General features: G+C 37.6%; 2 protein-coding genes across 2 annotated transcripts in view; one reads left to right on the top strand and one right to left on the bottom strand.

The window, feature by feature from the left end:
- LOC137400617 (dynein axonemal heavy chain 6-like) overlaps window positions 1–20512 on the top strand; it is a 73469-nt gene extending 52957 nt beyond the window's left edge. Inside the window, 25 exon segments of the mRNA XM_068086949.1 lie at window positions 761–960; window positions 1180–1335; window positions 1423–1660; window positions 2387–2557; window positions 3108–3247; window positions 4003–4180; window positions 4772–4922; window positions 5493–5695; window positions 6084–6263; window positions 7101–7209; window positions 7716–7840; window positions 8263–8401; window positions 9304–9473; window positions 10168–10328; window positions 13810–13933; window positions 14179–14419; window positions 14800–14900; window positions 15775–15879; window positions 16161–16397; window positions 16986–17243; window positions 17398–17644; window positions 18607–18826; window positions 19587–19753; window positions 20150–20179; window positions 20182–20512. Of these exon segments, the coding sequence (XP_067943050.1) occupies window positions 761–960; window positions 1180–1335; window positions 1423–1660; window positions 2387–2557; window positions 3108–3247; window positions 4003–4180; window positions 4772–4922; window positions 5493–5695; window positions 6084–6263; window positions 7101–7209; window positions 7716–7840; window positions 8263–8401; window positions 9304–9473; window positions 10168–10328; window positions 13810–13933; window positions 14179–14419; window positions 14800–14900; window positions 15775–15879; window positions 16161–16397; window positions 16986–17243; window positions 17398–17644; window positions 18607–18826; window positions 19587–19753; window positions 20150–20179; window positions 20182–20270 (4140 nt within the window). The 3' untranslated portion in view covers window positions 20271–20512.
- A 194-nt stretch (window positions 20513–20706) lies between these two features.
- LOC137400616 (uncharacterized) lies at window positions 20707–21336 on the bottom strand. Its single transcript, XM_068086948.1, has one exon. It carries the CDS (start codon window positions 21334–21336, stop codon window positions 20707–20709), a length of 630 nt encoding a protein of 209 aa, XP_067943049.1.
- Between the last annotated feature and the right edge of the window lie 5052 nt (window positions 21337–26388).

The raw sequence follows: 26388 nt of genomic DNA, 5'->3' as shown, positions 1-26388 counted from the left end.
TTCTGTTTAAGTTGAAGACCTCTCATCAGATTATAACTTGTTACAGGTTGAACTTCTAAGATTCCGATCCAAAATATTATATTCAAATGTATCAGGTATTGACAATATTCTGGTTGGTTGACAAACTAATGTAATTCTTACGAGCTAAGAGTAAAGCCATGCCAGATTTTTACGGTAAAAAGCAAGATTGGTAAGTCCTCCAATTGGTTGGTTTGATAAGTTTTCCAATTGGTTGGTATGGTCAGTCATCCAATTGGTTGGTTTGATAAGTCCTCCAATTGGTTGGTTGGATAAGTTATTCAATTGGATAAGCGTCATGCATTTGCATGATTCGAAAAACTATATATAGCAATGATTGTTGATCAGCCAATAAAATTATTTTGTAAAAAACTGCTATTTTTTATGGTTTGCTCTGCATTATTTTTCGGAAGCTATTATCAATATTCAAAGTAAATTACATCAAGTAAAAGTTTTACAAAGTTCATATTGAATGCTAAATAAATTGTACTATTACAAAGTGTAAACTTGAATGTACAAATGTTTTTGTTTAATTTTTCACCACGTCAAATTTGAGAAGAAATAATTAATGCCATTGCAAGTTGTTTTGAATACATTTCAATAATTATTTTAACTGCTTTGAGAGCAATTAGCTATTCTAGCTTTGTAAGCAGATTATTCAAAGTTATTTGAACATCCTGGTCACCATGTAACGTATCTATTTGACCTTTCTAAGAACATAAATGAACATGTCTGTTTATAGGCTCTCGACGCTTTAGACAAGAATGACATATCAGAAGTGAGGGTGTTCACCAATCCACCCGAACTTGTAGAAACTGTTATGGAGGCGGTTTGTATCCTCAACAACAGAAAAGCTGACTGGTCCTCGGCTAAACAGTTTCTAGGGGATGGCCAATTTCTCAAGAAGCTCTATGACTATGACAAGGACAATATTCCAGACAAGTGAGGGCAACTCCTGCTGAATCTTCCTATCCTAATTGTTGCACAAATTTAGAGTTTAGTCAATCATGTCAATAACTTTAATATTGACTTGTTTTTCACCATTTTTGTAATCGACTGTTTACCCGCCCTCTAAGTTTCTAACTGCCCGCTATCTACCCGCTATCTACCTGCTAACTACCTGCTATCTTTTTGCTACCGATGATTCTCCTTTATTTTTAGTCTACTAAAAAAGATCAAGAAATATATCGACAATCCAAAGTTCAAGCCAGAGATTGTCGAGAAAGTGTCGAAGGCTGCGAAATCCCTCTGTATGTGGGTACGTGCCATCGAGCTCTATGCCACCGTCTTCAGAACTGTACAGCCTAAGAAACAGAAGTAAGACCTGTTTTTAGCCCTGGTTCCTTAGTTGCATTTAATATTTTATACCTATATATAGGGATGACCTTACCTCTTGTTCATTAGGCTTGCTATGGCGCAGACAGAGCTCGCCTCTGTCATGGAGGCACTGAGAGAAAAGCAGGCCAAACTGAAGGATGTCGAGGATGAAATTGCAAAATTACAGAAAACATACGATGACAGTGTGAGTGAGAAGAGTCGACTAGAGAAATCTATCGCTCAAACAGGAGCTCGACTGAAGAGAGCATCAAAACTAACATCAGCTCTTGGTGATGAACAAATCAGATGGGACCAGAATGTAAAGGTCAGTGGGGCATACTTATTACCATATCTCAGTCATCAAACCCTAAAGTATGTGTGTTTTTCTATTCTTAGAGTTTCATCAAATAACAGGAAGTGACTGTTTGTGAATGTCATAAGATCACATGGTATGACACAAAGTCATTTTCTCAACAGACAAAACATTTAACACATTTACTTGTTCATCTCAGCAATAGCAAGAGTACTGTCAAAAGCCTTCAACATAGCTGGTAGGAGGCGTTACATAATGTATCTTAGCCTCACAACTTTATTCGCATAATTAGCTAAGGTGGTGAAAAGCATTGGTGTCCGACCTGATGAAACAAGCGCCAACTCGAATCTCAATGCGTAACTGTCTCTGATTCGATCTGTGCTCATGCTTGTGAGTGTGTTATACGTGTGGTATTGTGAGTGTGTTACACGTGTGGTATTGCAGACCATTGCTTAGGAAATGCATGAAAAACAGACTTCATTAGTTACTCTCAAGGTTGAAATTTGGAATTCGCAAATGATTAAAATTTTGTCTTTTAAACCATTTTATTTTATCAACCCAATCCAAAGATACTTTATACTATGCTACGCTATATCTATATTTTTTGATTTTGATTAAAAGTCTTTGCAGTAATTTTCAGTTTGAAGCTATTTTTAGAGTTAGACTGTTTTACGCACCCATGTTGAATCAGCCCTTTTGGTAAAACCTAAATTGACAAGGATGGCTTTGGTATTTCAGGATTTCAACAAGGCACTCGGCAATGTGGTAGGTGATGTGTTTGTTGCTGCTGCGTGTGTGGCCTACTACGGAGCCTTCACCTCGATCTATCGGGCTGAGTTGATCGAACAGTGGACAAACAGATGCTCTGATTTAGAGATACCGTGTTCCGGAGAGTTCTCTTTGGTCAAGGTGGGTGAATCATTGGTTAACTACATAGCCATAAACTCTCTCAGCTTTGCATCAGCTGAAAAAAGTCGTCCGCAGGTTTAAGAAGACAGTTTAGTAAATGTGCAAAATGTTTACACATCTACTCGGGCCAAGAAGCTCACTGATATGTTATACATGTAGTCTTTCATAGTTAGTATTTAAATGGTCAACTGTAACACTACCTTTATTACATGCACTTTTGGGATTTTAGTTAAAAACCTTTTAATACTAATAACCGTTGAAATTTACCTTCCAAATATCTTCAAGCTCGTGAAATCATGGACTGAATAAACCTTAAACAGTCTACATCTAAACTTATTTTATTTATTTGACCTTAAAAGTAAGGAGAATAAATTTAGATCTGTCGTAGAACTTAGCAACCAGATTACAATAAACTTGTTTCACACAATTTATATAAGCTTATTGTTGTTACGTCGACTTTGATTTTTCATATGGAAATTTTACCTTGACACCAACTAGTCATTACAATGGTCAAGCTACTTTGTGTCTACTGAGTTGGCTTCTCTTACAGGTCCTAGCAGATCCATTTGAGATCAGACAGTGGAACACGGAGGGTCTTCCCAGAGACAACCTATCAACTGAGAATGCTATCCTCGTTACCAGGGGGCGTCGGTGGCCTCTCATGATCGATCCTCAAGATCAAGCTAACAGGTAGGTGCTTCAGGCTACGTATTGGTAGATTCACTAGCACAATTCCTTTTTCTTACATAATTTATTGTCTTGATCCTGTCAAGGCACTTTATCGGTAAAATTATACTTATTCTGGTTCAACTATTGCAGGCTTTTTTATTAATATATATATATATATATATATATATATATATATATATATATATATATATATATATATATATATATATATATATATATATATACTTGTCTCTTTACCCCTGTTAACCCAAACTGGTGGTAATGTCCACATAACTTCGGGTTTTTTTCTGGAGACTTGGAAATTTGAGTGCGTAAGATCTTAGCCATTTCCAATAGCGTACTTTTTGCAACCTGTTCGTGCTGACTGTTGCCGGCATTTTGGCAATCCACATTTGATGTGCTGGTGTGATCGCACCCAACATACCAATAATTACTGGAATGACTGTTGCTCATATATTTCGTTTATGTGTATATTTATATATACAGTGCATTATATATAGTAATTGTATTCTAAAGAGGTGAGTGAATACACTCCTTTACAATACTACACTCAACTTGATATATATGATCCTTATATTTTACATATACATGTATATGTTAGGATATTTAGATGCTCTATGTCCAATCTTCTTGAGAAGCGCTAACGTTTCTGCAACTCTGTCAAATGTTGAGTGTGATGCAATACCTGTGCAAAGACGCTCTACATAATGGTTATGTTGTCTGTAACACAATTGTTCTACTGTCATGTCTAACAGGTGGATCAGGAACAAGGAACAGAAGAATGGCCTGAAGATAATCAAGCTCACAGATGGTAACTTCCTGAGGACGTTAGAGAACTGTATCAGAATAGGAATGCCAGTGCTATTAGAGGAGCTCGGAGAGTTCCTTGACCCCTCCCTTGAGCCTGTCCTCCTTAAGCAGACCTTTGTACAGGTTCGTCTGCTGTGGATGTTATAGATGACGTGGGGTATGAATGGTGTTCATTGAGTCAATTTTTAGGGTAGAGCAGTCTGCAAAAAGCTTGAATTTTGTTTGCAGAACTTTTTCTTTTGTTTTAATGACTTGCGGCTTTTATCTTTGGTTTTTTACCTGCTCTTGTAAATGACTTGCTTTTGTATTTTCACATTAGATCAATTAGGTTGATTCGCCTACAGTCAATAGGGCTTTCATAATATATATTACAGTATATAAGTTATTAAAAGTGGTTTGTCTTTGTAAATACAAGAAATTGAAATTAACAAATCAAATTGTATGTTTGTGCGAGTATGCGATATGATTGGTTAACTAGTTGTTGTGTGTTATTGCATCACTGTTGTCAAACATATAGCTTTCACGGTTTTGACCATTTTGTGTTGATTTTGTGTGCTCGCATGAAACAATTCTACTTCAATATACCGCACTGCAGAGTTTGGATCCAAGTTAGTTATACATTGTAAACCAGTCATTCCAGAGTTCATCTCATCAAAGGATAAAAAATTTTGACAAACCTTTTTTGCCTTTTTCATATCCGATCCCCTATTTTAGGGAGGACGACTTCTAATCCGACTAGGTGACTCGGATATCGACTATGACCGCAACTTTAGATTCTACATGACAACCAAGATGGCCAACCCTCACTACCTGCCTGAGGTCTGCATCAAGGTGACCATCATCAACTTCACGGTAACAAAGAAAGGTTTGTGATCATCGTCATTTCTCTTTGGTCCTGTTGATTTTAAGAAATAGTTTTAGTTCATTTCTTGTCTTGTCCACCTCAGTGATGATCATTTTAGTGCGATCTATTAAGGAAGCTTTATGCTATGGTATGTCAAGAAGAACCATTTTGAACGTAAAATTTATGGGTTTATTATCCACAATATTGGGTCATTGTGCGGCATTATACGTGGGTTATTACGGTAAGGTTGGATAAAATAAACTTGCATCTTTAGTTACTAGAATGTAGCAACTCTGCTAGTATTATAGTAGGTGAGGTTTGACTAGTTGTCATAGTTACCACTGATCTCTCTGTAGACAACAAAATATGGTATCATTATCATCCATAAAATTGCTGTTTGTCGTTGTCTGCTGCTAGCCTTGCCACTGTCTATTCACACAATGCCTCTGTTTTTCTATGTTTCATAATGTTCAGGCCGTATTACTGACACACTTGACTAAAACTTTGGCACTAGAGCAAACAATAGTCTGTGTAGACTTTGTTCTTTGAAATAGTAATTCAGTGTATTCACTAGCACATATCCCCTACCAGGTTTGGAAGATCAGATTCTATCAGATGTTGTGAGTCTGGAGAGACCTGATCTGGAGCAGCAGCGAACTCAGCTCATAGTCAAGATCAACGCTGACAAGAACCAGCTAAACGCTATTGAAGACAAGATTCTAAAGCTGCTCTTTGAATCTGAAGGGAATATTCTTGATAACGAGGACTTGATAAACACTCTAAATGACTCCAAGGTAATTCAGGATTTTAACAATAATAATAATGTAATGGTACAGCAATAAAATAGTATTAATAACACAATAGTAATATAATGTTAGAGTAATATTAATATATACTTGACAATAATAATCATTACGTAATGATACAATAATAGCACTATAATAATACACTAGTAATACAATCATGATTTAGTAATATTGATAATAATGCAATAATGATATAGAAACAATAGTGACACTATGGTAATATAGTAATAGTGTAATAACACAATAGTAATAATATTAATAGTGTGGCTGTCAATTGACAGAGCTAATCAAGTAGTAGTATATAATGATGGGCTGTTATCTGACTGGCAGTACATGGCACATCCCGCAGAGGTTGCATTGTTGAAACGTATTGCAGGTGACTTCAGCGGCTATCAATAAGAGACTGGCAGAAGCTGAGCAGACTGAAGCAAACATCACAATAGCGAGAGAGAAATACAGATCTGTTGCCACCAGAGGATCAGTCATGTACTTTGTTGTGGCTGATATGGGAGTTGTTGACCCCATGTACCAATTCTCTCTGAAGTACTTCAAACAGGTGGGTGGTCTTTTAGCTTGTTGCATATAATTAGCTAGCCGTGTGATGTCATAATCTGGGTAGTCCCTTTGTTTGAGCATGGATAGTTAGGGTGGAAGGGATAGAAGCTATCTAGTTAGGGATAGAAGCAAGGGTGGCCTCGCTGAAGTAAAAGACTCTCTCGTTTATAATTTTTCGAGCTTCTATGTTAATTTTTGGCTGCTTCCTGCTTAGGTATTATATCTGTGGATTAATCTTTCAACGCTTATGTGAGATGCTGACCTACTAATAATACAAAGTTAAACATACGTCACTAGGTTGGCAAATCATCAAACAGTCTTTCCATTGTTATTAGATTAGTTGCTGGTGTTATTAATTTGCCGCACTAATAAAAATGGACAGGAACCTTTTTGTTTCTGATTCTGAGATTGCCAAAAACACCAGATATTAACAATGTAGAGCTATAAATAATTACAGCATTTTTATATTTGGGTGTTTCATGCTTCCACTATGTCAGTAATTGTTTAACCGTATGTTTGCTGGTCTATAAATGTATTTATATTCTAAGTTGTTAGGTAATTCTAAACCATTTGTATTAACAATCATTTGACAGGAAAATTAATACATTTTTCTAATATATGGATACAGAATTTTACAACACGCATTTCTGTGGAAATATGCTGTTTTTCAACTTATAAGATCAATCTTCTAACTGCCTGCCTGTTTTTTGACATTATATCAGAATTACGGCAGCCTCATTTAATTGTAAAGTTATGGTAAATATTTGTAGGTTTGCAGAGGCCAACCCTTCCTCTGTTTCTGTTAAATACTTACACATCTCCTTTGTTGTGTTTGCAGTTATTCAATGCGACTATAGAAACAAGTGAAAAAGGAAATGACTTGGATGAGAGACTCGAAATTTTGCTCAAGACTACAACTATTACAATATATGAGAATGTTGCTAGAGGTCAGTGCATGCATTTAACTCTTTGCTAACTGCGCATCACAGTTACAAATAAACTATTCTTGATCCAATTCACAAGAATTTATCAAATATTCATTTTCATAATGGCATCATCTGGATGAAAACCAACCGCCTTACTAACCATGGCAATGACTGTGTGTATCTGAAGACCTCTTTTCTCTTAAACTACAAAAATAATTAAATAGTTTTTATATTGCTAATTAATTTGTTTTCCAAGATGCACCGAGTAGTATACCTACTCGAAGCGAGTAACTTTTTCTATTTAAGAGTTAACGAGAATTATCACCTAGTTGTGTCCAAATTTAACCCTCGGCCTGAGTTTGACACATGTATGTGGATTATCATTACTTTATAAACAAAACTATTACTCAGTTGTATATGCTTTTATTGTAAAAGTTTATTTATGGCTTCGCGCTTTCTTCATTAATACAAGTTGAGAAAACTGTTTTTATTTAACTTATTTTATAGGTTTTTGTGTACTTTTGCAGGTCTGTTTGAGAAGGATAAACTCGTCTTCTCTTTCATGCTTTGCTCAGAAATTATGCGAACTGCTGACAAAATTGAACAGTCCGAGTGGAACTTTTTCCTGCGAGGCGCAGCAGGACTGGACACGGTGAGCCTTAATTTACTTTTTCAGCAGTTTTGGTAACTAACAAATGACAAAAATGAGCTCATACTTCGCTTTTAACCAACATAGCTGTTAATCGTTTTTAACCAACATAGCTGTTAATCGCTTTTAACCAACATAGCTGTTAATCACTTTTAACCAACATAGCTGTTAATCACTTTTAACCAACATAGCTGTTAATCGTTTATCAGCTATGAAATTGGCAGCCTTTCTCTACTTACTATAGTCATAGTAATTATTGAGCTTTAATATGCTAATTCTTGTACTAAAACATTTGTATTTGATAACCCTTCATCATTCGTCTTCATCATTCTTCATGTTAAACTGTCATGCCGATTCTTTTATATAACATGTCATTCGTTGATGGGTCAAGTTTCAGCCATTGTTTTGGATTTATTGGCTTTCAGAATCGAACAGCTCTACCAGAGGGAGCTCCTTGGCTAAAGAAACAGATATGGGAAACTGCTTGCGATCTCGCATCTGTTCTGCCCGCGTTTGCTGGCATTAATGATGATCTCCTTCATACTCCCTGTTTTGTAACGCTAGGTAAGTTATGGAGACCTCCATGGAGTAGGCTCTCTGGTGTAAGTCATGGAGTAGGCTTTCTGATGTAAGTCATGGAGTAGGCTTTCTGATGTAGGCCATTGAGACCTTCATGAAGTAGGCTTTTTGATGTAAGACGTGGAGACCTTCATGGAGTAGGCTCTCTGGTGTAAGTCATGGAGTAGGCTCTATGATTAATCTGTCAATATTTATCAGAAGGTTTCTTTATATTTGTATAGATAAATTAACCATAGAGCTGATGGGGAATCGATAGTTGTAATAAGGTAATTGCGTTACCTTATGAAATAATTAAATCACTATTTTACCACCTTGAAATGACGTTTTATAAAAACCTTTATTACAAGGTGGTTAGTTGTGAGTGTCATTTTGGTGCAAGTTTGTTGTGTAATTCAGAGACATTTATTGCAGGCTACTGTAAAAATTGTACGGTTAGATATCATATCTTGGATATTAATCCTTACGTAGTATTCCTACATGATTTTGTAGGTTTTGTGTTTTGGGAACAAAAACATAGCAGAGGGAAAAACTAATTCTATAGTTTTTATGTGTTATACTCTTTGTTCATCTATTTTGGTTGTTCAAAAACATAATTTATTCATGTCTCTTTTGGTAGTGTTGAAAGATGTGGTGGTAAACAGACAATTTTAATGTAAACCAAAAACAATTTGAAAATCTATTAAAACGCCAAACACACATTGTAGCGATCAATCATGGGTGCAGCGCCTGGTCATCGTCAAAGATGTCTTAGCGTGATTCACAAAAATTAGTTCTAAGATTACAAAGACAAATGCCGTGTATGTGAAAAGTATTTAATACAGTTTATGAATTATTGCTTTTGTGCTTAGTCGTCAAAAGGGCTGTTTGTTCATCATATCTGTAAACAGGAGACCTTATTGTCTATGCGAATCCACCTGAATGGGAGAAATATGGGCCATTGCCCCCTGAGCCACAAGAGGGAGAGGAGGCTAAGGAAGGAAAGGTCAAAGGGCACTGGAATTTGAGGCTAACCACCTTTCAAAAGCTGATTTTCATCAAAGCTTTCCAAGATGAGAAGGTCGGTTTGAGCTACATCGTTATACACATGTCTGGCTAGTAGACTGTCATCTGAAAAAAGTGGTCATCTCTTAGTGTTAAAAACCTACTTGTAACTACTTGTCAACCTTTGCTATAAGCCACTCTGTCTTGAATGATAACGCATGACAAGAGTGATTGTAATGTGGTTTTGCCATCTGCATGTCATTTGTACTTGTTTGAATGACACCTCACCTACAAGGATTATCAATCACTTGTTCTGCGATGTCACTTTGTCTCTAAACTCACGAGTTCTTTTGCTACATCAAAGTTGCTCACTAGAATGTAAAAGATAAGTAAGGAAATAACAATAAGAAATAGTGGTAGAAGTTGGAATTAATTGCCAGAAAATGAACTTCGAATTTTGAAAGCTAAAATGTTTGTAACAACATTTTACCTGATAGCGTATGTCCCCCTGTCACCAGCAGTTAAAAGATTAACTTTTGCCAGGGCTCATCAATGGCTTATTGGAAAATTTAGGAAAGGAAAAGATTTCTTTGCACCTCTTGTGAAAAGAAAACTTTTTTGCAGGCGCAGCTGAACAACTTTAGTTTGCAGTTTGCTTTCGTGCTGAATTTAGCTCAAATGGCTGCAACCTCACACAAGGTCATACGTACTGCATAGACCATCCTTGATTGTCAACTCTTCGGCTAACAACTAGTTGTTGTTCTGTTTAGGTTGTGTTTGGAGTCAGCAACTTTGTGAGTGCCAATCTCGGTCAGCGCTTTGTAGAATCTCCAGAAGTGGGTTTGGCCACTCTGTATGACAACATGACCAAGGTCACACCTCTGGTATTTGTGCTCAGCACAGGTACAGACCCTATGGGCAACTTCCTAAGGTAGGTTTCCTGCTTTAGCAGGTTCCTACTGAGGAACATTTTTTTGTGATTTTGGAACATAGGCTATGACACTACCAACTGTAACGCATCTGATGTTCCAGCTTCTATTGTTGTAACCCTTGTTCCAAAATTAGTTAGTTGCTGGTTCAGTCGTAGCATGAATGAAATGTCAATCCACATTAAAGTATTTTTATAGGAATTTTTCAACAATTTTCACTCTTTACTATAAATGCCAGTTAGGAATAGGAAATGCTCGCCATGCTGTCAAGCTCGCTATTACCATTGCAAACTAGTATGCATGGTTGAATGTCAAGACCCTGTCAATGACCTTGATTACTGGTCAAGTGGTCTAACCACATCTTCTCAAGACTTATTAGAGTTGAGCACTTTTGAAACAAGTTGCTCAAAAAGAGTAACATTTCAAGGCTTGCTGTGTTTATGCATTTTCTATACACACTCTGTAATTGAACACAGACATGAGACAAGAAGCTACAGCAGTGCTGAGGCAGATGTAGTGAGCTTCTCGCATCTATCCAGTACATAATATAATTACAGACAATTAGTGTTAGGATGATCTTCGATACCTACTCTAAATATTTATTTCATATCCGACATTTTGTGGATGTAAAGTTCCAAACCTCCTTGTCAAGAGAAACATGTTTATCTAATCACCACTGTAGTGGTACACTTTATTCATTGTCTCACTTCTGAGGGGGTACACACTATTCATTGTCTCACTTCTGAGGGGGTACATACTATTCATTGTCTCACTACTTTGGTGGTACACACTATTCATTGTCTCTCTTCTGTGGGGGTACACACTATTTATTGTCTCACTTCTGTGGGGGTACACACTATTCATTGTCTCACCACTGTGGTGGTACACTCTAATCATTGTCTCACTACTGTGGTGGTACACACTATTCATTGTCTCACTACTGTGGTGGTACACTCTATTCATTCTCTCACTACTGTGGTGGTACACTCTATTCATTCTCTCACTACTGTGGTGGTACACTCTATTCATTGTCTCACTACTGTGGTGGTACACTCTATTCATTCTCTCACTATTGTGGTGGTACACTCTATTCATTGTCTCACTACTGTGGTGGTACACTCTATTCATTGTCTCACTACTGTGGTGGTACACACTATTCATTGTCTCACTACTGTGGTGGTACACTCTATTCATTCTCTCACTACTGTGGTGGTACACTCTGTTCATTCTCTCACTACTGTGGTAGTACACTCTATTCATTCTCTCACTACTGTGGTGGTACACTCTATTCATCGCCACTCTAGTGTAGTGGTACACTATATAATATTTCATTACTGTGGTGGTACACTTTATTCATCATCACTCTAGCGTAGTGGTACACTCTGTTCATTCTCTCACTACTGTGGTGGTACACACTATTCATTGTCTCACTACTGTGGTGGTACACTCTATTAATTCTCTCACTACTGTGGTGGTACACTCTATTCATTGTCTCACTACTGTGGTGGTACACTCTATTCATTGTCTCACTACTGTGGTGGTACACACTATTCATTGTCTCACTACTGTGGTGGTACACTCTATTCATTGTCTCACTACTGTGGTGGTACACTCTATTCATTCTCTCACTACTGTGGTGGTACACTCGATTCATTGTCTCATTACTGTGGTGGTACACTCTATTCATTGTCTCACTACTGTGGTGGTACACACTATTCATTCTCTCACTACTGTGGTGGTACACTCTATTCATTCTCTCACTACTGTGGTGGTACACACTATTCATTGTCTCACTACTGTGGTGGTACACTCTATTCATTGTCTCACTACTTTGGTGGTATACTCTATTCATCGTCACTCTAGTGTAGTGGTACACTATATAATATTTCATTACTGTGGTGGTACACTCTATTCATCATCACTCTAGTGTAGTGGTACACTCTGTTCATTCTCTCACTACTGTGGTGGTACACTCTATTCATTGTCTCACTACTGTGGTGGTACACTCTATTCATTCTCTCACTACTGTGGTGGTACACTCTGTTCATTCTCTCACTACTGTGGTAGTACACTCTATTCATTCTCTCACTACTGTGGTGGTACACTCTATTCATCGCCACTCTAGTGTAGTGGTACACTATATAATATTTCATTACTGTGGTGGTACACTTTATTCATCATCACTCTAGCGTAGTGGTACACTCTGTTCATTCTCTCACTACTGTGGTGGTACACACTATTCATTGTCTCACTACTGTGGTGGTACACTCTATTCATTCTCTCACTACTGTGGTGGTACACTCTATTCATTGTCTCACTACTGTGGTGGTACACTCTATTCATTGTCTCACTACTGTGGTGGTACACACTATTCATTGTCTCACTACTGTGGTGGTACACTCTATTTATTGTCTCACTACTGTGGTGGTACACTCTATTCATTCTCTCACTACTGTGGTGGTACACTCGATTCATTGTCTCATTACTGTGGTGGTACACTCTATTCATTGTCTCACTACTGTGGTGGTACACACTATTCATTCTCTCACTACTGTGGTGGTACACTCTATTCATTCTCTCACTACTGTGGTGGTACACACTATTCATTGTCTCACTACTGTGGTGGTACACTCTATTCATTGTCTCACTACTTTGGTGGTATACTCTATTCATCGTCACTCTAGTGTAGTGGTACACTATATAATATTTCATTACTGTGGTGGTACACTCTATTCATCATCACTCTAGTGTAGTGGTACACTCTGTTCATTCTCTCACTACTGTGGTGGTACACTCTATTCATTGTCTCACTACTGTGGTGGTACACTCTATTCATTGTCTCACTACTGTGGTGGTACACTCTATTCATTGTCTCACTACTGTGGTGGTACACTCTATTCATTCTCTCACTACTGTGGTGGTACACTCTATTCATTGTCTCACTACTGTGGTGGTACACTCTATTCATTCTCTCACTACTGTGGTGGTACACTTTATTCATTCTCTCACTACTGTGGTGGTACACACTATTCATTCTCTCACTACTGTGGTGGTACACTCTATTCATTCTCTCATTACTGTGGTGGTACACTCTATTCATTGTCTCACTACTGTGGTGGTACACTCTATTCATTGTCTCACTATTGTGGTGGTACACTCTATTCATTGTCTCACTACTGTGGTGGTACACTCTATTCATTGTCTCACTACTGTGGTGGTACACTCTATTCATTCTCTCACTACTGTGGTGGTACACTCTATTCATTGTCTCATTACTGTGGTGGTACACTCTATTCATTGTCTCACTACTGTGGTGGTACACTCTGTTCATTGTCTCACTACTGTGGTGGTACACACTATTTATTGTCTCTCTACTGTGGTAGTACACACTATTCATTGTCTCACTACTGTGGTTGTACACACTATTCATTGTCTCACTACTGTGGGGGTACACTCTATTCATTGTTTTGATAATTTTATTAGGTTTGCCAAAGAGCGAGCGATGACAGACAAGGTGCACAGCATCTCTCTAGGGCAAGGTCAAGGGCCAGTTGCCGAGAAGATGATCACTCATGCTGCGAAAGATGGTGACTGGGTCTTCCTTCAGGTTAGTTTCATGTTAAAAATGTGATTGTCTTGATAATTTGTTACCAGTCATAATCCACATCAGTTTTAAGGAAAGATAACAAACACTTTTTGTATCTACAGAACATTGATTTTATAAAATGGCTACCGAACTTGGATTTTATTCATGTCATGTGAGCTAACTAAAAGTTAGAGGTTACATTCCTGTGGGATATTTTGAGAATGTTAAATTTGAGAGTGAACAACTCCGAGTATGGCTTGTTGCAGAACTGCCACTTGGCTGCTAGTTGGATGATACCGCTAGAGAATGTCGTGAAAGGAATGCAGGAGAATCCGCGTGATATTCATGAAGACTTCCGTCTATTCCTTTCATCTATGCCTGCTAAACATTTCCCTGTCAGCGTCCTTCAGAATTCCGTGAAGGTCACCAATGAGCCCCCCAAAGGACTGAGGGCCAACACGAGAAGAGCCTTTACTGAAATGACACCAAAGTTCTTTGAGGAAAACAGTAAGTGGTAGTTTGATGGGAAGAATATTCTAGCTTATCTGGTCTATAGGTTGATTTTGTTTGAATTAATGTTAGCTCAGTGATCTAATTAGCCTTAGTGATCTAGATGAAGTTTCTGTGGGAGCGATAGCACTATCTTCCTTACTCATGTGTAATGTTATGCTCAACTCTCAGGTTTGAGTTTTTACATGCTCATCTTATGATCTCAATCAATTACTTTTTCATCTAGCTGATGCGAAATGATTGCACCGCATAGTCCTTGAAACCAACGATGAAATTGACACAAAATTCATATCTTTTTTCTATATTGGTGTCACGAAATAGGATGTTTTATTCAGGTATACCCTGTTTATGCTCTCAGTTCTGGTGATGTGTTGTAGTTCTGGGTATGAAGTGGCGGAAAGTGATCTTTGGTGTCTGCTTCTTTCATGCTATCCTGCAGGAAAGGAAGAAGTTTGGTCCTCTTGGCTGGAACATTAAGGTATGTTTACTAGCAATAACACTAGCATCCTCCAGCTGAGTCACACTTGCAAGTCTGTAGTCATGCAATACTAATTATACTTGCTCAGGAGTAGAGCTGAACACTCTCATAAACAAACATAGAGAAGACAACTACACTAATGGGAAGTGATTGTTCGCAATGCTATTGCATAACTAATGCTATTGTGTGTTCGTAAAACAACCTTGTGTAGAGAAGATAATTAAACTAGAGCCAAGTGACAACAATATTGAATGGGAATAAAATAATCATGTATTGAGAAGACAACTACACTAATGCTAGCCCGTGTAGTGGTTATAAAACAACTGCTTTCAGAGAAAACAATTACACTACTCCAACGAGCTAGGTCATAAAGACAGATATCTATAGAGAAGACAACTACACTTGTTCTCAGTGAGAGCACTAGTGGATGTTCATACTATAACCACCTTGTCTAAAGAAGACGACTAAACTAGCGCTAGGTGATAACACTATTGTATAGAGAAGACAATTACAAGAGTATAGTGGTCATAAAAGCTACCATGTGTAGAGAAGAGGACTACATTAGTTATAAGTGATAGCACGATTCTATAGGTGGTCATAAAACAACTGTGCGAAGAGGAGATGACTACAATAACCCAAGTGGTAGTACTCTATTATTGTCCAGCCACGAGACACTGAAGCAAAAGTATGTAATAAAAGATTGCTACTGCTCATCCTCTGTTCACACTAAAGAGCCTGCAACAGTAGTTTTAGCATGTACAATCAGTTAAGTAGTAGTCCTTAGTGAATGGTGACAGAAGACAACTCCAAAAGAATTGCAGGGTTCAGTAAAGTCATGCGAAGTTAATGCTATAATTTTAAATGTGTGTTGCAGTACCCGTTCAGTGAGAGTGACAGAGAGTGCGCCTTGCTCAACATGCAGATGTTCTGTGAGGAAGGAGTGATTCCATGGGATACTCTCATCTACATCACTGGAGAGGTAAATTCCTATGTTCATTCTACAGTCTCTCACACATAGAAATAGCTTAAGTTTTAGAGTTGAAAATTTTAGTAGTTTGTTTCTGATTACCTTTCAAAATGTTCTCAATATACAGTCTTTGTGTCAGTTTTTTGTTTCAGTTCTTTCACTGCAGCAGCATATGTTCTAGTGGACCAATAAAGGGAGTGCCGCTCACTTAGTTATGTAGGAGATTTTTTACCTTAGGTAATATATTCAGATATTTTTATATTGACCAAATGGTTGGACTCTACCATTTGTAGATTACATACGGTGGTAGAGTCACAGATAAGTGGGATCAGAGGTGTCTCTCTACAATCCTCAAGACGTTCTTTGCACCAAATACTCTAGATGAGGGATACAAGTATTCTCCTTCAGGAGCTTACTACGCCCCTAACATGAATACTATACAAGAATACAGACAATATATCGATGGTCTTCCTCTCATAGATGAGCCAGAGATATTTGGACTTCATGAAAATGCTAATATAGCCTTCCAGGTAGGTGGTGGCATTGTGCGACACTTCAAACAGGTAGCTAGTAAAAGGCGTGTTTGTTTTTTTTCTCGTTCTCTAGCTGTTCCCATGCGTAGATACTTGTAAATGGGTAAAATTATAAGATTTAGTCAGAATTACATTGTAGTTTGAAATGTGTAATGGTTTCTATTTGATCTATGACATATTCAGGTAATGATTGCGTCACTGCTATTCAAACATAGTCAATGAAACTTTGAAATATGTTAGAATCAACCAATCAACAATTTGTTGTCCTTTAATTGACTTATTTTAACTCAAAACTGTTTTTGCTCTTTTGAAAATCTTTAGCTTTAGAAGTTGTTAAATAACGTTAGTTTGGGAAACTCTACAGAATTTATGAAAATTTTCGTGATTTCAAAGTATATCCAAAATTATTAGATCTCTATATCACCATGTTGAAGACTACTTTGAGATTAGACCTGAAGGTTGTTTTTTAGTCGGAGGGTTGCCACAGTCCACAGGTGCTTGTGGTACTGCCGCTAGGAGAATCTGTAAATCTTACTCGGATCGTGTTAGCATGTTGAAAATTAATTTCCTGTTCTACTTTGGTAGATCAACGAAACAAACTCCCTGGTCGCTACAATACTTGAGATGCAACCGAGACTGTCATCCGGTGGTGGAGGCAAATCCAATGATGACATTGTTTACGAGCTTGCGGAGAGTATTTTGGAGAAGGTCATAGACAAACTAGACATAGAAGAAGCGAACAGTGAGATGTTTGAGACTGATGATAAGGGGCGAGTCAATTCATTGACCACTGTCCTTACACAAGAAACAGACAGATATAACAAACTCATCAAAGTCATCAAGGTAGGTTTGTCTGGTTGTTAAGTCAATGTATCGAGTTGCTTCATCGCAGGTAAAATAGACTCATCTATGAAGGTCAAGTTGTTTCACTGCTGCTACTAAAAGGATTTTCTCACACACGGCCAGCATCCCCTAACTACTGCATTTTCTGTTGCAGAGTTCATTAAGTCAGTTGCTGAAGGCTATCAAGGGCTTTGTGGTGATGAGTGATTCACTCGAGCTTATATACACGGCCTTCCTCAACAATCAGGTGCCTAAGGAGTGGGAGACGGCTGCATACCCATCGCCTAAGCCTTTATCTTTCTGGGTTCAGGATCTAGTACTAAGGCTTGATTTTATTCACCAATGGATTCTCAGAGGAATTCCTAGATCATTTTGGATTTCCGGATTCTTTTTTCCTCAAGGTGAGGCTATATTGGGTCTTATTAGCTTGTCTCTCTTCATTATTTGTTCCTCAAGTGTTATGATTGACTTAAATGTAGCTGTGTTTTTAAGACATGGTCGGTGCTTGTCTGAATGTATGATGGATGTTTAGTTCTTCCACTATTTTCCCTTCATAGTGTCACAACGCTGACTACAGTGTGTAATCAAGTCAGGTCTGCTCATATATTACAAATGGTAAAGTTCAACACTTTATTGATCTCTGTTCATGTGAAACTGACCATGGGAAAATAAAAATTAAGAAAATGTTTCATATCTTCATTTAAAATGTATGGTTTCATATGTTCATATACAATGTATGGTTTCATATGTTCATATACAATGTATGGTTTCATATGTTCATATACAATGTATGGTTTCATATGTTCATATACAATGTATGGTTTCATATGTTCATATACAATGTATGGTTTCATATGTTCACCATGTGAAGCAACAGTGATAACATATAATCACCAATTTTAGGTCATTCGAAGCATCTATAGCATAGTTTGCTAGAACGGCCAGAACTTTGATGATTTTTGTATATGTAAGGCTGGCATGCTGTCAATTCATTGGTCATCTACAATTAGCATAAATCATAAGATGACTGGTTGGGAGCAGAGAGGTTCTTCAAGCTGTATCCATAACATGCATGAAAATTTTATTAAGATTCAAGTGTTCAATTCGCAGCGAAAAGTATTTTCAACGCTACATGCAAAACCATTTGATTGATTTACTGTTAGCCCTTTTTTGTTTTATTACATAATTTAAAAACATTTTTGCTTGAAATGAAGTTGTTGCTAATAAAGTAATATACATGTATATAAAAAGAATAAAGCTTCAAATGACTTGTAATTGAGTCATTCTATATAAAGACTTAGAGTCATGGAACAGGTTCCAGTCTGGTTCAATAAGACTCTGAATCTGATATTCTTTTAATCAGGTTTCCTAACGGGCACCCTGCAGAACCACGCCAGGAAGTACAACTTACCCATAGATCACTTGACCTTTGAGTTTCATCCCCTCAAGCGGTACCGGCAGCAGGCTGATGTGAAAAAAGCCATGGAAGAGCTCAAGTTTGGAGAGGAAATGGAGATGGACAAGGATCTTGAAAAACCAGAAGATGGAGTCATTGTTCATGGGCTATTTCTCGATGGCTGCAGGTGTGTTGAAGGAGAAAATATTTTCTGGCGTGCCTGATCTCCAGGTCGAACCACATTATGGTGTTTGAATTTCCTCATCTCCAATGATTTTATCAATCTTTTCAGCTTTTGAATTTTACTAGTTCGGTTAATTCAGTTGTATGATTTCATCATAACATCTATTTTATGACTTTGCAAACACATTTTCATATTTCTTATCGATAATATGTTCACTGGTAGGTTTTCTCCTAGTAGATTAAAGATCAGTTCAGGCAAGCACCTGTTGTGGCCAACAATGCTAAAGGTCAGAGGTAACTCTTGTTGTATTATACTTTTAATATCTGCTAGAACTGAAAAAGAACTGAAACATCGTGACATCACACATGTCGTCACAATTGGCTGGTCTGCAAATTGATCAATCATTTTTTATGGAAGCTCTCAATAGTGCCTTAAAATGAGGGCCTCACTCCAGTTGATGGCTGGCTGTGAGCTACATGGTAGCTCATCCACCCTTGCTTTAAACCTGGCAGAGTTACTTACCCTTTGAATGCAGTACAGAGTCAGGCACTAAGCCAGTATTGTCGGGATAGCTCCGCTGCTGCTACTATACCAAACAGGTCATGAGGAGTCAAATGGCATCAATCACTTGTCTTATTTGACACCATAACATAGAGTCTATGTGTGGCTTCTGTGTTCTGGGCTATTACACCGATGTACTCTACCACATATCCACTTGTTTGATTATCTTTCTGGTGTCGAGGTTAGTGATTGTATGTTTCAGATGGGATTTTGATCAAATGTCACTAGCTGATTCAACCCCAGGGGAGATGAATCCACCTTTAGTAATGTTGCACATGGAGCCAAAAATGGATTTTGTTCCTGATGAGGAAGAATACATAGCACCTCTTTATAAGACTGGAGCTCGAGCTGGAACTCTGTCTACAACTGGTTAGTGTCCTAGTTAAATTCTGAGAAAAAGTATCACAGCACTGTGCACACAAGAGTACATAACTTCGCATTATTGTGCACACTGATGTAGACATGAATTATAAGACAAGCAAGGTTTTACAACTAGCATAAAGTGTGTGCGTGCGCGCACACAAATTAGTATACAGTTGTATACTAGGGTATAGAACTTAGTAGTAACATATGTGCAAGTGCGTAAGGGCATACAGCCCTTTGGCAACAAACAGTTCAGTGACCGAAAGAGTGCGAACGATGTTTTCAGATCATCTATTGTGACACTCTCTCTACTCTGTATGTAATAGTTCTAGAGAGCTTGTCTTGGTCTACGCTAGAGGGACTTAGAGAACTACTGTCAGTGTTCTTTTCATTGTCTCACAGGTCACTCTACCAACTTTGTTGTGGCAATTCATTTACCTTCACTGAAGCCTCAGGACTATTGGATAAACATGGGCGCTGCTTGTCTCTGTCAACTTCCAGAATAGATGAGAGACTACACTAATATTGCAAGACGTTTCTGTATGTAGGGTCAAACTCTGGGTTTGCTCTGCAGTTAACTGGGTTTAGATTGTTATAAAATTATTTATTGCCTATAGTTATTTTATGTTATACATTATAGCTGCATTTTACTCAAGAAGCCACTTATATTGGCTTTGCTCAGATGTGTTCAACCGTCCATTGCTGACATATTTGTGTGATTGCCTGCCATTTTCTCCGTCCATTTAATATCTCCAGTTTTGTCAATATTGCTATTCAAATACAGTCTACAGTTTTCTATAATTATGGATCATAGTTGTTCTGAATGAGTGTATCGGTACAAGACAGTGTGCAAACATGAGTGCATGTACAGTCTTGAGTGTGCACTCTAAAGTGATGTGCAGGTGTGACTGAGTGTACAATCTCCATTGAGTGTATAGGCATGACAGAGTGTACAATCTCTAGTGATGTATAGGTATGACAGAATGTATAATCTTTAGTGAGTGTATAGGCATGACAGAGTGTACAATCTCAAGTGGGTGTATAGGTATGACAGAGTGTACAATCTCAAGCGAGTGTATAGGCATGACAGAGTGTACAATCTCAAGTGAGTGTATAGGTATGACAGAGTCTACAATCTCAAGTGAGTGTATAGGTATGACAGAGTGTACAATCTCAAGTGAGTGTATAGGCATGACAGAGTGTACAATCTCTAGTGAGTGTATAGGTATGACAGAGTGTATAATCTCTAGTGAGTGTATAGGCATGACAGAGTGTACAATCTCTAGTGAGTGTATAGGTATGACAGAGTGTATAATCTCTAGTGAGTGTATAGGCATGACAGAGTGTACAATTTCAAGTGAGTGCATAGGCATGACAGAGTGTACTATCTCTAGTGAGTGTATAGGTATGACAGAATGTACAATCTCAAGTGAGTGTATAGGCATGACTGAGTGTACAATCTCAAGTGAGTGTATAGGCATGACAGAGTGTACAATCTCAAGTAAGTGTATAGGCATGACAGAGTGTACAATCTCAAGTGAGTGTATAGGTATGACAGAGTGTACAATCTCAAGCGAGTGTATAGGCATGACAGAGAGTACAGTCTCAAGTGTACACTCTGAAGTATGTGTACAACCTCAAGTGAGAGTATGGAGTGCACATAATTAGGAGGTAAGTCAATACATGTATAGCTGATCAAATCAGACAGTAAGTCACAAAGATGTTAGGTTGGTAAATAGTCGGACTGCAAGGGTAAGTTTAGGGTGCAAGTCAACCAATGAGCTGCTGAGTTGATGCATCAGTGCTTGTGTCAACAGCTGATTGCTAAATCCTGGTCAAGGATGATGCAAGGTTTTTTGTCCAGACCACCCAGTTTATTCAATAGTAGAATTTATACGCAATGATAACTAAAGCAAGTGATATTTATTTGAACTTTTGCAACTAAAATGAGCAACTAAAACCAATTATACATAAAATTACTAAGTGTTTCAGCTGGGAAGTACTTATTATTTGGATTATTGCCGATAACAAGAATAGCATCACGGTGCAGCTGGGCGAGTCAGTTTCGAGTGGAAACTTAATTTCCTTGATTTCACATGAACTCTACTTAGGTAGACACTCGTGCTTCTTATATTTCTGTCGTGCCCTGAACTTTTTGCCACATTTGTGACAACTGAGTCGGCGCTTAGAGCAAGGAGTAATCGCAGAGAACTCTCTCCCTATCCTTCCCTTACACTTACATACATTGCACCGTAAGTATGTCTTTCTGCCAAATAGCACTGGTTTCCTCTTTTTTGTTTTTGTACTCGAGGGCTTGTAAGAGGTTATTTTTTTCGCTCGCGCAAGTTTGAGCTGTGATTTTGAGATAGAGTCAGGAGCTCTTCCATCCGAGGGTTTATAGTGGGAAACTGTAGTATTTTCTGTTGCTGGTGCTGATCGCTTTAACTGGGCAGTTGGATGTGGTCTGGGCGTGTCCTCTTTAACTATTTTGCTTTTGAACTCAAATTGGATTTTTCTTTTAACCCTTTCAATCTCAGCAACAGAGGATGCTAGGGAAGACGTATCAAAGTAGCCAGGAGATGACTCGGGTGGAAATACACTACTTTTAGGTGTGAGACACTCAAGGTGGTCCGTTTCAAATTCGGAGTTTAGTAGGTCTTCATCAACTGCTTCTCCTCGCTCTATCTGTTGCTCAACGAACTGCTTCAGAGTAATAGTTGCAGGGGCCCTAGTTCTCTCGTTTGTCCATGCCGGAGATTCATCTTCTCTGAAAACGTCTTCGAATCCTTTTGGAATCTCATATGCAGAATCTCCATAGAATAAAAGCGACTTTCCATTTACGGAACTCGTTAAAAATGGCTGTTGTAAAAACTTCTTTGCACTTCCTAAAAGGCCTGGGTTAGGTAAGAAGTTGTTAAGGGGTGAGCTGTGCTTCCACTCAGGAGGAGAATTAATCCTGTCGTCAAATTCCTCGTCAGACATTGCTGAATCTTCCAGCGACTTTGAAGGTGGTGGGGTGAGTTCAGTGGAAAAACCTTGCGCCTCATAAATTTGTGCAAGTGTGCATGACCTCTTCTTGTGGAGTACTAAGTTGAGTTGTTCAGCGAATTCCATATCACAGAATTCACATACATACTTATCACCAGGAAGCTGCGCTAAGTCGGCATTGACCTCTAAAACATGTGCAATGCCAATAAATAGAACCAATAAGATTGCATCCTTGTTAACATAGCAACATGGTCTTTAGGATCAGCTAGCATGAGAGTGCCAAAGTTATCAGCAATTGAACCTCTCTAAAAGTTGGTTTGCTGCTAAAAAATGATATGTCAAAAGGTTATAATACACTACAGGAATACAGGCAATTATAGATTAAAAGGCTACTATAGGTTAAAAGGCTACTATAGGTCAAAAGGCTACTATAGGTCAAAAGGCGACTATAGGTCAAAAGGTTATTATAGGTCAAAAGGCTATTATAGGTCAAAAGGCTATTATAGATCAAAAAGCTATTGTAGGTCAGAAGGCTGTTATAAGTCAAAAGTCTATGGGCCAGAAGACTACTATAGGTCAAAAGGCTATTGTAGGTCAAAAGTATATTATAAGTCAAACTGCTATGTCTAAAGTCTATAGGTCCATTTGTGTATTAAAATAACAACAGTAATGTTTATTAATTATTATAAGTATGAAATGTGTCATAAACATTGTTAAAGCGGGACTGTTTACTATTACCTGGTAACCTTAAGTTTAGACTGCTGATCCTGTCAGACTGATAGTCCTTCTGAAAAATCTTAATTGGAGGCAAATATGTCACAGCTTCATGAATAAGTTCCTCATCTGAAAAGTCGTCACACATGTCTTCTTCCTCCATTCTAAAGAAGAAGACAAACAAACCCTGGCAGCCATGAAGCACCATAGTTTTATTTGGGCTAGCTAGCAATAAACTCCTACAAATTTATTTCAATATTTCATTAACCCTGACTGGGCTGAGGCTAAAAAAGTTTAAATTTTCCTAATTTTTTTTAATAGGGCTTGCTAATCACTCATCAAAAGTTAAATTATACATAAATATGTGTGCCCTAGTTGAATACCCGGTGTTCCATGAGTTATAAAAAAATGTCATAAACATAAGCTTGTATTTTTTTATAGAATACTTATCTTAGTTAGCTACTGGCAGTTTAGTGCTTGTGCAGTTATCATGCTGTTGACCTCAACTGAATTGAGATCTAAAGCCTGATGACTGCGCAAGCACTAAACTGCCAGTAGCTAACCAAGTATTTTATCTAATCTATATATATACATATGTACATATATAAATATATTTCTAAAAGTATGTTTTATGTCATAAGTCTGTTTGCATTCCGTAAATAGCTATTAAAATCTTAGAATAAAGAATCCGTACCGAAGGAGATTTGATCGTGAACTGTACCGCTCACCACTCCGAGGTTCTACCCAATAGGCCACAGAGGTTGCATTATTCACTTGCCGATATAAGTCGATATATGGGAGCACATGCCCAACAGCTTTGCATACCACGCAGGGTGATTGCATAACTAAGTGATTGCCGTTAGTTAGCTTACTAAAATTTTCCATTAGAAATCTGCCGGGCTAATAGCAAGTGGCAGGCAACTCTCATTACTTCTTGTTGTTGTTTATAAGCTAATTTTTAATACCCGGTCCACGCCGGGCAGCACAGCTACTTTACTAATTTATACTGCTTTATTCTATGTTGAGCTCTGTGGTTTTAGTTATATTTATGATAAACTTCATTATATCATATATAATGAAATGTATATACAGGATATATATATATAAATCTCAACATTAGTTCGTTTGTCTGCATGTCCAGTTGCATCAATAAAGTTTTGGGGAAACTGAAAAATGAGAACTCCGCTGCACAGCGTATTTGAACTCGGAACCTGCAGTTCTGCAGACAGGCATTGATCCAATGCACTATGCTACCAACTAGTTATACTATGGAATAAATAGGGCACATACTTGTTACACATGCCAATATTTCCTGGCTTCACGCTTAACACTTTAGCTAGCATTATGCGTGAAGCCATACCAAAATAAAACTGTGTGCCCATACATAAAGAAAAATGCCTAAACTCGCATGGTTAACAAGACTATAATAATCAGTATAGATTTGTAGTAGGTACTGCATCCAAGATATAAATTAAACAGAAAGAAAATAGTGCACAAAAATAAAAACAATACACAAAAATAAACAAAATACCTTCATCTAAAAATTAGAATGCTAAATGTTGTCTACATTGAGTAAAAATGAACTTTCTGTGCCAAAACTTTTTATTACTTTTGCAACTTCAAGCATTCAGCCTGTATAAACATATATATACATACATATACATATGTGTATATACATGTTTAGCTATGCTTTAACTGAATTGTTGTGCTGGTCACAAACTGTTAATACACTTCCTTTGAGGTCGAGTTAATGTTGTGCCTCATTTGAATAGAGGAAGGGAAACTAGACTAAACCATTTTCCGAATTGCATTTGGTTACTTTCAAAAGTTGATTAGTTGATGCTTTTAGTTGTGATGTCACTAGCCAACATACAGGAGTCGAACTCATGACATGCGGTACTAGCATCTGGGCCAATAAACTGCCAGATATTGTAAAATACAATAATTGTGCGCAGCCATTCTTTGTGTTTGATCTGCTCACTTGACAATCTCTCACCACACATCCGAATGTTAAGGTGCTAGCTGCAGATAATTGCTAAAAGGCTGAAATCTAAGCAACAATTCTGAAAGCATGCTTGGCTGACATAAACTTTACCTGTATAAATCATAGACTGATGCCCTTCCTAGTCCGACTAATGGTTATTGTGACTCCAACCAGTAATCTAATGGTAAGTCAGCACAGAAACTACATATTATATTTTTATTGTCGTCAATAAATATGCTTTTGCCACAAAGTTTAATGCACATTTAAACCTTAATGTCATTTTATATTTTTGTAAAATTCATTGCGTGTTTATTGAAACTGCAATATTCAATATATAGTCGGTTTCTATAACAGTCACTGCTTGTTCTTATTCTGCAACCCTTAATGCATGCTGTTTTTTCCTGCTTTAAGCTATAAAATATTTAAAAAAGAACATTATTGATCTGTACCAGCCAAAGCGTATTCTAAATATAGAGCTTGGACAACTACCTATCTTTTGGCTGCTACATTTAGGAGTCAACAAACAGTATAACTAACCGTTTAGCATGCCACCAGTATAATACTCAGGTGATGATGCAATGATGGTGACTTACCTCTTCCACAGACAGCCTCTCACCCGCTCACTACTCAACAAAGCAATTCTGTACTTATCAGCTAATATCCCAGCTTTTCAGCTTGCTAATAAAGCACACAACTTGTTAATAATGTTTCCATGGAAACTCTTCAACTTTTGAATTTAGATTACTTTACCTTTGACTTTAAATTAGTTGACCTCTGAATTTAGATTACTTGACTTCTGACTTTAGATTACTTGACCTCTGACTTTAAATAACTTGTAATAACACTCGTAGGTACCACCAAAAACTTTGATCGATAGGTAGCATTAATTTCACAAAGATTATTATTTAAAAGCATTTAAGAATTTAATAATACAATTAATAATATTTTAATAGTT

The sequence above is a fragment of the Watersipora subatra genome, chromosome 7, assembly GCF_963576615.1.
Source record: "Watersipora subatra chromosome 7, tzWatSuba1.1, whole genome shotgun sequence".
Classification (NCBI taxonomy): domain Eukaryota; kingdom Metazoa; phylum Bryozoa; class Gymnolaemata; order Cheilostomatida; family Watersiporidae; genus Watersipora; species Watersipora subatra.
The sequence above is the reverse complement of the archived record's forward strand: the minus strand, read 5'-3'. Positions and strand labels throughout refer to the sequence as shown.